Here is a 12,745-nt window from a genome sequence, read left to right as displayed (position 1 = left end):
TTTTAAATAGGATTACTCACAAGTAGTGAAGTTAACAATCCTGTTAGAGTTAAGATTGAAAGTGGTTCAGTGATGGTCAGTTGACACCCAAAACTGCTGAGAGAGGAGATTTCTGTTAATGTTCCACTTGCTCACTCAAAAGGATCACCTATTTGCTGCAAGGCAGGAAGGGGGAAAGAAGTCTATCTTTTCTCCACCTTTGTTTTTCCCTGCCCCATGAATAAATTCTGCTCCTGTCCCTGCTATTAGTATTCCTCAACAGCATGAAATTGACACTATTCTTGAAAGTTGCATTGCTACCTAGGAAGTTCCCAGTTAACAGCTGTGAAACTGATCAGAGTCATGTTAACTCCACTTTGCTTCTGCTTTCCAAAGCCATATGTTCTCTGTTTGCAGAATCAGTTACATTTTGAAAGTTATATCTTTGCAACCAAATGAAAGCAAAAGTTCTCAAAATTAGCAGAACAGTTTCCCACTCATTAGTGGGTGATGCATTTTTCAATCAGATTTAATAAATACTGGTTAGATATTTGGTTATTCTTTGTAGTTTTGTATAAAACTTCTATAACCCCCTTTATCCAAAGATGTCTTTTACAAACATTAACTAATTAAGCATCTCATATTTTGGGATGACATCACCAGTAATGAAAACCAGTTGCTTCTGAGGTGGAACACCACGGCTGTTCAGCAGCATGCAGCAATATTCAGTTGAAAATGCAAGGTAAATTGAAGTCTAGATGTAGCTGTCTCTCTAACATGCTGGGACTGACACAACGTGGGCTGAGGTAATATCTTTTATTGGACCAAATTCTGTTGGTGAGAGAGACAAGCTTTTGAGCTCTGTGTGGCTTGAAAGCTTCTCTCTCTCCTCAACAGAATTTGGTCCAATAAAAGATACTGCTTCACTTACCTTGTCTCAGGTAAATTTAAGACAGGCAGACTATAATAACCAAAGTTGGAACTCGACTAGGCTGCTATGCTTAAAATTCCTATTCTCATGAAAAGTACCTTGTTTAATGACCAAGGAATTTCAGGACCTCAGTTTCACATCTTCCCTGAAAGCTGTACTCAGTGCTGGAATTAGTAATTTTTAAATGAAAAATGTATTGTTTGTCTGACAGCACCGGTTCCAGCCTCAGAATCCATTGTCTGGAGCCCAGCAGTTTGTGGCAAAGGATCCTCAAGAAGATGATGATTTGAAGCTGTGTTCCCATACAATGATGCTTCCCACGCGGGGCCAGCTTGAAGGAAGGATGATAGTGACTGCATATGAGCACGGGTTGGACAATGTCACCGAGGAGGCAGTGACCGCTATTGTCTATGCTGTGCAGGTTAGAAAAGACAAAATAACAATGATTATGCTACTAACAAAAGGCTTTGTATGTGGAGGGGCACTACAGAGTGAGAGAGGAAATTAGCTTCACTATGTTTATTGATAATTTAAGAGAATCTAGGCCATGTTTTTCAAAGAGGCCTCCCAAACTGGCATCAGAAGTTGTTATTCCTGCAGCTCTTCAGAGCAGAATCTTGGCACACGTAAAGGATCTTGGATTCATGCACACAAATATAATATTTGCAAAAGTTTAGCATGAAAAATTGTAAGCACAAATTTATAAGCTGACTTTGAAAACATTTGGACCTTTTAGATTTTAAAATAAAATGTTTCTTTAACTTTTGATGGATTTTTAAAATTTATATTCCATTGCTAGCAGTGGTTTATACTCCAGATTTATATCCAGAGGCTGCAGGATTACTTATGAACAGTCCTTTTTTAGGCACATCAAGCTGTTGCAAAGCTTATCTGGCATTGAAGCTGAGGCAAGGTGGATAAATCATATAGTGCCTAAACTTGAAGTACTGATTACATGTAATTTCCGTTGTCTTCAATGGGAGTTGTGGTGATTGATATCTCTTGAGACCGGGCCCAAGCAATGCAAGCAATTGCTTAGGACTTGTGCTCCTGGGGGCTTTCATGGACTCAGGACTCAGAGGCCAGTCTGATTTTTCCCATCCAGCAATAGGACCAGTTGTGGGAGCAACTTTCTGCTTCTTCCTTCCATCCCTGCACACCACACTCCAACACTTTTGCATCAGAAGTAAGGCCAGCCCTTAAGAAAAGAAGTGTGTGTTGCTTTCAAAATAGCTTTAAGTGCAATATTCCCGTGCACATGCACCATCTGGAGCTGATTATGAAACGGTTTTTTGTACTCTGTCATCGTGTGCTAGTTGGGAATTTCCTGACATTTAAGAGACATTTTTAAGGTTGGTACCAGGAGATCTCAAATTTGAGCTGTAAGTTTCAGTTCACAGACAAGTGCACACAGTGCTTTGTCTGTTTACTGTGTCTGTTTTGTGTACAAATAGGGTAGTGAAATTTACATCAATCCTGCTGTCTTAAGGCAGGCTTCATTTAAAGTTTGATATCCTGCTTATTTATAGAAATAAACCAGGAAGAGAAACACATGAACATGTGATAGCAAGTAAATCAGCACCCAAGCTTTGTTTTGATTGGGTTACCCTCCTGTGGAACTGGTATTTCTATCTGGGTTGGATATCTGTTTTTGTTTTGTTTTCTTTTTCCCCTTGAGTGTCTTGATTTTTATTTATTTATTTTTATTTTTTGATTCAGTGGAAAACTATAAAAATGTCTTTTTCCAGATATGTGATGCAAGGGGATGCTACTTGTATCATCCTCTTCTGAGTGCACTTTCTTTAAAATAATATAGTATTGCGCCTCTAATAATGGAAGCTATCCGTACAACAGCATCCACCTGTTAATAGTTTCATAACTATTCATTTTAATCTGTGTCTCTATAGATGGCATTTCTGATGCATTACCTGCAGCAGTATCTAGGGGTGGGAAGGGATCAATAGGCCTATTGGACAATATTGTAGAGTTTTGAGAGCATATTCCACAAATGGTAAAGGTTAAGGGTTGTCTTTATAGAATCACCTTAAGGATATCCTGGCATCTGTAGTATCCAGGAGGAAAGCCTATCGCCTGAGAGATGGTCATTTCAAATATGCCTTTGGAAGCAATGTTAACCCACAGCCTTACCTGAAGAACAGTGTTGTTGCCTATAATAATCTAATTGAATGGTAAGTGAGCTCTCCTGGCACTACCTTGTTTTAATCACAGTCTGTGGTGTAGAAGACCCAGTTACTGATCCAATGTTTTGTTTTGTTTTGTTTTGTTTTTGGTTTTTTTAACCCCTGGAGAAACTTTTAGTAGTAATATTTAATATTCAGAAAGGGGAATCATACCAGAGGACTATACCTACTGGGCAGAGAGGAAGGACCTGGAGTTTAGAATGAGTGCCCTGGTGAGAAATCTATTCCCCTCATCACCATACACACCTGCCAGGAAGGTACTGGAATTCCGGTGTGGGCATTCTCTCTAGATCCAGTCTGAGGACTCAGCTTTTCATATAAGCCTCTGGTTAGTAGGTGAGTGCTTGATTTGACTCCCTCAAACTCTTACCCCCTGCTGTCCATCTACCTCTGGCTGCTGGAAGGGAGAAGCAGCTATGCCCTGTCCCCAACATTCTCCTGACTTGTGCAGAATAGAGGCAGAGTTGGGCACTACTTCCTTTCCCCACTCTCCTGGCTTCTGCCAGCACAACCGTCTTTACTGCTTCTCCAGCCTCTCTTTGGGTTCTACTCCCATATGGATAGCTCCAGTGTCTCTACTGTTGTTGCTGCTTGTAGCTTTCCCAGACAGCCACTGTGTGGAATTGACGAAGATGCTGGCTCATGGCTACAGTGCAGAACTCTTTTTGGTCGGCAGTAAAACTGTCAGCAATTATGTCTTCAGTCTTCTGCTGCTACCTTGTGGGAAGGCTATGAGCAGCAGCAATATCACATCTGTCTGTCTGCAGACTCAGGAAGACTGCACACTTCACATCAGGAAGGTTAAGATTATGGTTTTGCGCTCATGCTTCTTCTGCCCTCCCACTCCCTTTCCCTGGGGAAAATTTCCTGCTTCCCACCGGCAAATGGATTTTTCAAGCCCTGATAACACTGTGCACATCTAAAGTACCTTTCATCCAGGGCTCTCAAAGCCCTTTCTATACATTAACTGCCAAGGGAAGGGAGGAAAGCTCATTACTGGAGACATTTAAATGGGATTGGATAGTATACTGAATGGTGTTTTAGGACTAATTACATACTGGCCTCAGGGTATAGGGGCTTGATCTATAACTAATCCTCACAACACCCCTGCCGGAATGCCAGCACTGAGCAGGTAGCTAGCTCAGCAGACCTCGATGATATTATCCAGAAAGATCACAGACTCCGTTCGGTGGTGAAGGCACTTAGCCAGGTTTATTGCCCTCAAGACACTGTACTACCTCCCCAGATCAATGTCTACAGGTACACTAACACAGGCGTGCCGAGAGGCCAGGACTCAGCTCAGTCAACAATGGGACTTTCTGCTGTCCCCTAGGCTAGACAAAGAGTGAAGGTACCCAAAATTGTAGACTGAGACAAACAGTCTGGAATAAACAACGTACATACCATCTTATGTGTTTCATGACATGTTTTTTCCTCCTCTTTTACTTTTCACCTGATGTTTCAGACAAAATATCCCTATTCATCACTTCCGTCAAACCATTGTATCTTGTGCTAGGTTGGGGTGTACTTGTCCTAGCCTGCCGGAATGTGTTCAGTGTGTTTTAGCAATGCTAGCAGTACCTGTGCTATGTTTATGTATCAGACACTGAACTTATAGGCATTTGCTTTATTTCATAGCCTGACTTTGGTTCATAGCCTCTGGTTCAGGCTTCAGGTCTGGCACCAGGCCTAATGTAGTAGAGCGAGCCTAGAGCAATAAATAGTCCATGAAACTTGTAATGACAGAGAGACTGGACTTCTGGTTGCCAGAGGTGCAAGCCATGGATGGTAGCTCACCGAGTCCCAATCAGTTTGTGCTGCCATCCTGGGGGGTGGGGAATGGCACTCCAGTAGTTTAGGAAGCTGATACTTGGAATTGTGATTAATTGGTCAGTTCTTCCTTCCTTTGGAAGCATTAGTAAGTAACTGGAACTGCCCCTTGGGGTGGACTCAGCATCCAGTGTTTTGTTTATTTGTATTCCATTTCATTCTTATACCTCCCTCATGACTGTAGTGTCTGAGCACCTTCCAGGAGTGCACAAAGTAACATGACTAGCATCTGTCATATATGAGTCTTCCTTTTTTTTTTTCCCCTCCTCCAAGGGAAAGTTATGTGAAGGTCTTCTAAATAATTGATATATATTTGTTTTCTCTCTGCTGTGCTGTGTGTGCTTTTTGCTGAAAGCAAGGTCAGAAATTTGCACTCATACTTGGGCGGAAGCGAGTGGGCGTGGAAGCCGTTCTTAGAGTCTATAAAAGTTTCTTCCGCAATCTCAGGCTGGCTCCCGGCAAAGCTCAAACTCTGCACAGCTAAGCTCTAGGACAGCACCATTGTGCTGTAGGGCAGGATCGGTTCCAGAGGCGAGTGAGCCGAGCAGTTGTCTGGGGCACCAAGTTGCCGTGCCCCTCTGCTTTGTTTTGCTCTGCTTCTGATTGGCCAGCTTCTGGTTTGGTTTGGTTTTTGTTATGCTGCTTGCGGGGAGGGAGGGGACCAACATATCCCCCCCCCCCCCCGTCTTGGCCAGTAAAATGGCTAGGGCTACTCTGGCTTGGGAGTAGAGTTGTCAGCGACAGCCCTTGTCCCTTAGCTTTGGCGACCTTTTAGGTTTCACCTGCAGCACCTTGCAGATGAAGACGTTGCTTGTTTCTGCTTTTTCTCTGCCGGACACATGGGCCACTGTGGGCTCCTTTATGTTTTCAGTCCTGAGATGTCCAGATCAGACACCATCCGCAAGGTTTTTCTAAATGATAATCTCCAGATCACATCTTATGTTTTGTAATCTCTGAAAGCCAAATAGCAGTGCACTGTACGTGGTGTTTATGCTTAGGAATATGCATGTTGTCTCTGGCTTCTGGGGAGCAGTGGGCATTTTGGCTGTGACTACACAAAGCAAAAAACCTTACAAGGAGCCATTGCCATTTGAAGAGTTCCAACCGATATGTGGTTTTAACCAATACATATTTGTTTTTAATTTGTTGCAACTCTTTATCTATGTAGACAATGCATTAGGATTTGTTCTGGTTGGAGATTGGTCATGTAAGAATGCCAGCAGCCAGTCTGTAATAAAGTTACCAAGTTAAGAGTAATGTAAACCAGTTTAAATGTGTCCACACGGCTTTGCCCTACTTTGACTCAGGGCAAGTCTACACTACCGCTTAAGTCAAACTAACTTGTGTCGCTCAGGTGTGTGAAAAAGACACTTCCCTTGAGTGACGCAAGTTACACTGACCTGAGCACTGTCCAAACCAGTGCTATGTCGGCGGGAGATGCTCTCCTGCCCACATAGCTTCTTCCTCTTGCGGAGGTGGAGTAATTATGCTGACAGGAGAGCGCTCCCCCATCAGCATACAGTCTCTTCACCAGACGTGCTAAAGGGGCGCAGCTGCACTGATGTAGCACTTCTAGTGTAGACCTGCCCTCAGTCACCTTCTAAAAGCTGTTTTTTAGTTAAACCAGTGCAATGTTTGTGTGTGGACAAGGCCTGAGCCAGCTCGGAGTGAAGAATAAAGATCAGGGCAGTAACTTGGTTCCTGAAATTTCCCAAGGTGGGTGCTTCTGTATTGGCTGGAATGTTTTTAATGTCTGTCTCTTTACAGTCCTCCTACCTGCACGGCACCTTCTACTGGTCAGAATCTGGCCTCCCACCCCTCTCCTGACGATGCCGAGCAGCAGGCGGCGCTCCTCTTAGCATGCTCAGGGGATACTTTACCAGCTACCCTCCCTCCAGTCAACATGTACGACCTTTTTGAGGCATTGCAGGTAACCATTCACATCCATCGCAGCGTGGCTTGGGATCTGCTTTCCTGAGCAGAGGCTGATTGTATCAGATCTGTATTGTGTACTTAGGACTCATCGGTTCCCCCTCCTCCCTGCTGCTCAGCTAATTAAACAGTCTCTTTCCATGTGTACATCTTAAACCTGTGACTATACATGGAACCGCCCAGAGTTTTGGCAGAGACTCTGGATTGGCCCCGCAGGCTGGGTAAATATTACCACGTAGATGCTAGCACAGCATGCGTTAGATCATGGGTTCTCAACTGGAGGTTATGCACAGGTTACAAGTGGTCGTGGCCCCCTCCCTTCTTTAGATTGACAGAGATTCTGGCAGAAATACAGCAGACCAAGTTGCTGGACAGATCCCTCGTCTCTTGTTACCAGCTGGGCTGCCCAGGCTGCCAGTCTCTGGGTTTGTATGAGTTGGGGCTGGAAAGACAAAGCTCTCAGCAGGAGGATTCCTGACTCTGGAATTAGCTTCCACCCCCTGTGCTCTGTCAGAGTCTGAGTTTGGCCCTTACAAGCGTGTTGCAGGACTGTCTATTTCCCTAGGCTTATCCTGACTGAGTGGCTTCAGTGGGGCAGGTGGTCTCTTTTGTGTGCGTGTCAATGCCAGCAAGTTAGAAACATGCAACAACAACTCTAACCTTTCGGTTGCCCCTGAGGACACATTAATCAGCTAATACAATAAATACATTGGGCACTTCTTACTTTAAAAATGGGGGGAATGAGCATGACTGCATCTGGCTAACAATGTTTTCTAAACTGTGACCCCTGCTTCTGCCAGGTGCACAGAGAAGTGGTTCCAGCACACACCGTCTATGCTCTAAACATTGAGCGAATCGTCATGAAACTTTGGCATCCAAACCACGAGGAGCTGCAGCAAGACAAAATCCACCGCCAGCGCTTGGCAGCGAAGGAAGGGCTGCTGCTGTGCTAAAGTCAGGCTGGCTGACTCTGAGGCGTGTTGTCCTTTCTTGGACTCAGCAGTGGGTCTCCTTGGCTTTGCCCATGAAAACGGTTGTGAATCTTGCATCATTTCAAGGCAGAAATGTGTAATCTGCTTAACCTTTTCCTATGGAAATGTGATGGAAGGGTAGTACATCTTGTTTGCTACCATGAAGCTATAGAGTCAACCCAATTCTGGGTTACTCTGACTGCTTGGGGCTGCACCCTCCAATTGCATTTGAAAGAGAATGGAAGGTTGGACTTTTGGCTCTGTGTAAGAAAAACTGAGAGTGGCAGGGAGAGAAGGAACTATTTTGTTTTAAGGAAGACTGATCTACATTTTGTTTAGTGATGAATCTTTGCTGGCAAACAGTCTACTGCACAAGAGCGCCTGACAGAGTGCGTGGACTATTCCTCGCACTTGCCAGTGACTGTCCAGGTTGCAGCCTGAACTACTGCGCTTAAGATGCAGTTGAAGAAACACACACCTGTGACAAAGTGCTTTTCCTTTGGTGTAATTAGGATTGCTCTGTGAAGAGGAGAAATCCACCCCCCACTGCCAGAACAGTTGTCATGTGTTCTCCCTCTCTGGGCCCAGTCAGTGTCGCAAGGAAGAACCCAGACCCTGCCATTGTCTTCACTGTGCCCCGGGAGGGTGGGGGGTGGCACAGACTACAGACGGAGTTTGGGAAGTTGCATTGGTCAGAGGGACTGATCCAAAGCCCACTGACTTCGTGGGGCTTTGGTTCAGGCCCAAACTGCAGGTGCATTGCTGTAGCAGGAATTTGTGTTTGTGTTGTTTTGTGCTCTGAAGGTGCCTGTGGGGAAGTTGTGTAATCACTGCTAGTATATAGCTTACCAAGGTATGTTCAGAGCCTGCATGAAGCTGTCAAAGCAGTTTCTCTTGGGTACCCAGGCTTACCCTAGCTCTAAGTGAGAGTCGTTCCCTTGATTACAGTGGGTGCTGGATTGTGCTCGTGGGTAATCAAGACACCCAGTTGAAGTATAGTGTCCGCATGACCCCTCCATTTACACCATGGTACCTCCACTTCTGGTTCAGGATTATGAGACTGTGACCAAAAATAAAGCCTTGTTGTGGCAAATCCTCTGAACTGTTGTGTATTACAAAGCTATGTACAGGGCATCTGCATGAGAAATTTAGAAGGCACTGAAATGTGCAATAAAATCTATTTTGAAATTAGTATTCTCCCATGCAGATACCCGTTGTGCCTGTTCCCTGTCATGGAGCAGTCCTGCTCACGTAGTCTACGTACTGCCCAGCCTCTCTGGGAGCCAATAGGAGTAGGAATATTCAGCAGCCTAGCAATCAGACTGGTCACCACCACCATGTGTATTTGCTAGAAACTGCCACAGTTGCTGGGATGTTGGGACAACATCACTCCAGGTGTCCTGACTATGAGGAAGTTCTTTATCTGAGATCTGAACAAATAATTTTTATTTTTTTTTAATCCAAAAACCCAGCTAAGATAGTGGAGCTCTGCCTGACACAGTGCTGTGTCCCTGCTCACAATACAGAGCCACTCCCTTGAAGTCAGTGATGTTCCAACGGTGCAAAGATGGGTAAGTCCCACCCTCAGTATTGTAGGGAACTATTGTGTTCCAGCATGGTAGGGCTCGCAGTATGGATTTGGCTTCATCATATGGTTCTAGAGTTTCATGAGATAAATGAGCTGACAGGTCACCCCTTTTTCTGAATGGTAGCTATGACTGCAAATCTCTGAAGTTAATAGATTTCTGTCACAGGGATGGCTGTTGGAAGCCTGTTTGAGCCCAGGGGAGAGCTCTGTAAAACACACCGCATTATAGATCCAGTCTTTCAAACTGGTGGCTTTGCTGTATTGGGGACTGTAGCCCAAGATACCCCAAATAGGTGCAGTTTTACCTACTCATAAACCCTGTACTATGGCAGCTTCCTGTAATGGAGTGCTAGGAGGGGAGGCTGGGGGGATCTCTGCCTGGAGCTAGAAAGTGTTACTTCCAGCTGGAGGGAACATCCTGCACCAGTGCACTAAAAATAGACGTGTAGCTGTGGGATGAGCTAGTTTGCTCTGCATACAGACCTAGGATTTCAGGTGGGATTGCACTCAGGGTGGCTAGTCACTCACATTGGGGCAGCTACACTTCTCCGTTCAGCGTGCTAACTCAGAGCTAGCACAGGGCTCCCTGTACCCACTCCTTTCTCCCTATTCAAAACACACTTGTACTGGGACAGCTATAGGGTACTCACAACACAGAGCCAGCCAGTCTTCCTCTCCTCTGACTACCTTTCCTATAATTGGTGAGGCGCTCAGATCCCTCCCACCCAATGACCTATCAGTTAGTCTATGCTTCCAGGGAATCCCCTTAATAAACAATATGTTATGGCTCTGGAGGATCCATAATGTAGCAAGATGCCCAGCCACTTGTTGGTACTTCCTGTTTTTTGTAGCCGCCTTGGTGGGAAGGGGAGGTAGGTACCATGGTGTGAGTGGTAGTAAAGGTGGAGGCTCCACTTTGTATCCAGTGGTTCAGGATGAGAAGGGCCTAGTGAGTTACGAAGCCAATTCCAGGAGGAGGTGATGGAGGAAGAAGCAGCATGAGGGGCCTGGTAAAGCACTTGGCAAGGATCCTGCAGTAGTGCTTCACAGTCTCCTAAAGCAGAGCAGTGTCTGAGCACTTGTGGGAGAGAACACAGATTTCCCACCCCTCTTCCCAATGCCCATTTTTTCTTTATTCAAGTGTTTGTAGCAGAAGGAGCCTTCAAACTTTTGGGGTTTAACTCCACTAGTTTTAGAAGGTGATTCTTAAAAACAAGATTGTACGATAATACTTGTAATATATACGAGTGAGATCAGCAAGGCACTCGGAGTTCTGGTTTTGAGGTGTGGGAGGGGGATTTCCCAGCCAGTCATAGTGCTTATTGTAAGGAGTGAAAGCATTAAGTGTGTGTGCTAGAAATTTTAATGAGCAGCCTCTGAAGTGTCCTATGTTTTTAAATAAAATGCCTAGTGCTGAAATAAAATATGCATGTTTATATGAAGAAGAAGAGCTGGCTGTGTATGTGCATAACCTTTTGTTCTAAAGAGCTGCGTAATCTATTCTAGGGAAAAGAGAATGAGTTAAAGGAAACCTGTTACATAAGGCTGGATTAAGGAAATACCTCCATTTCTCCATCTGTCAAATGGGGATAAGGATACTGACCACCTTTTGTAACTTGCTTTTAAATCTACTGAGGAAAAGCACTATATAACAGCTATGTGGTATTATTTTATTACAACACCTATGGCACATCACAAAGTCCCGCCTCCATACTGGGCCTCCCTCCTCCTGTGGCCCTACCACTGTTTGGGTTGATTATTACAGGGGTCACCTACAAAAGCTTTTGCTTGGAAGGTGTTGGGGTGAGTAAGTGTTGCTACTAACTGACTATTATGTGGGTGCACTTGACTATCAGCACTAGCACATTCATTCACCTTCAACAATTTTCAGGTGACTCCAATAATCAGAACTGGTGACCTTGACCAATATAGTTTCTCCATATTGAAAGTTGTGCACTTGATGTCACCACCCCTTGGAGGAAGCAGAATATCATTTCTGGGAACTCTTATTGTGACTTATGACAAATGTCAAATTTGGGTTTATTTCTCTAATCAGCAACCCTTAATAAAGGAATTTACCAAATTTCACGAATGTGGCTCATAATGGCACTTGATTGGTTGGAATCCAATGGTCTTTTGGCTACACTGAGGGAAGGCCCAAAGGTCAAATTTGTTTCTTTGCCCACTCCCTGTTGTACTGAGTGGTCCATACTGAATGTCATTCAGTCACCTCTTGACATGGGACTGTATCATATCACAATGCTTCTTTGTTGCTATAATAAATGCAAAGTCCTTTTCATAGATTCCTCCATATTTGTGTTAAAGGTTAGAATGTAAGAGACACAAAGAGGGAAGATATAAACATGAGGTTTAATTCAAACTGCAGAGGAAAACACAGAGCCTCCGGGGAGGAAAGTGGGGCCTAATGGTGGAGAGCAGCTACTCTTGGGAGAAGGTAGCCCCTGTGCCTTGGCGGGGTTTTGAGGAAGACCAGTCCGCTCTCCATCACTTAGAAACAGTCGCCTGCTGCCTGTAGCACCATTTAGCTTCCTCCACTGCCTCCTGTGTTGCCCACCTGGTATTCTGTGCTTCTCAATCCCCATCCCCCAAACAGTGCGACTCCATCCCATGATCCCATAGACTGCATACATTGCACAGCCAGCTTCTTCAGGGAGGTTGGGGGAAGAGGCTGTTTTTGTCCATAGGCAGAGTCCTAGATTGTTCTGGGGATGTGCTCTCTCCCACACTACTTTTTGCAGGAGCCGGGAAATGCCACATGTAACAAGACAGGTAAAGTTAACTTTCAGAGAAGAGTTGGGGTTTAAATAAACAGGTACATTTTAAGACCGTTGCAAAGTTTCAGCAGAGTCAGCAGCACTGCTGCCAGCAAGTTACTGTGGAGAGGAAAATCAGACATCAAATGGCAGCCCAAAGTGGGATTCCAGTTGCTGCTTCCAGATCTGTCGGCCCTGCTAAATCTTGCTTCTACTAGATGACGGAGACTGGCAAAAATTCAAGAAGCCGCTTCTCCCTCCCATGGCAAACAGAGACTGGGACCAACCCACATGCCAGCAGTGCCTATGGATGAAGATGCTGCTGCTTTCCAGACACAAAACCTAAATCTAGCACTCTGCACCCCACTTCCTCCAAGGTGGGGGGAAGGGAGAGCTGTTGCTCACAAAGCTGTTAACAGTCATCGTATGACTATGCAGGCCCTTAGCACATCTAGCCAAGGTTCCCCAGCAAAGAGGAACGTGTGGGACAGAGATTTCATGTAAAAAAAATTTTTTCCTTGGGGTTTTTTTTTGTTTGT

The 12,745-nt window shown here is 44.8% G+C and overlaps 1 protein-coding gene across 1 annotated transcript in view; it reads left to right on the top strand.

Moving 5' to 3' along the window:
• The window catches only part of TADA1 (transcriptional adaptor 1), a 28,392-nt gene extending 16,661 nt beyond the window's left edge, over positions 1-11,731 (top strand). The window contains exons 5-8 of the mRNA XM_067535128.1: positions 1,122-1,331; positions 2,948-3,099; positions 6,709-6,871; positions 7,674-11,731. Of these exons, the coding sequence (XP_067391229.1) occupies positions 1,122-1,331; positions 2,948-3,099; positions 6,709-6,871; positions 7,674-7,826 (678 nt within the window). The 3' untranslated portion in view covers positions 7,827-11,731. The remainder of the gene's footprint in view (positions 1-1,121; positions 1,332-2,947; positions 3,100-6,708; positions 6,872-7,673) is intronic.
• Positions 11,732-12,745: the final 1,014 nt, after the last annotated feature.

The sequence above is a fragment of the Emydura macquarii genome, unplaced genomic scaffold (assembly GCF_026122565.2).
Source record: "Emydura macquarii macquarii isolate MOO-44397 ecotype Brisbane River unplaced genomic scaffold, CSIRO-AGI_Emac_v2 contig_3477, whole genome shotgun sequence".
NCBI classification, from domain to species: Eukaryota; Metazoa; Chordata; order Testudines; family Chelidae; genus Emydura; species Emydura macquarii.
Note: the sequence above shows the minus strand (reverse complement) of the source record. Positions and strands in the feature narration are given on the sequence as shown.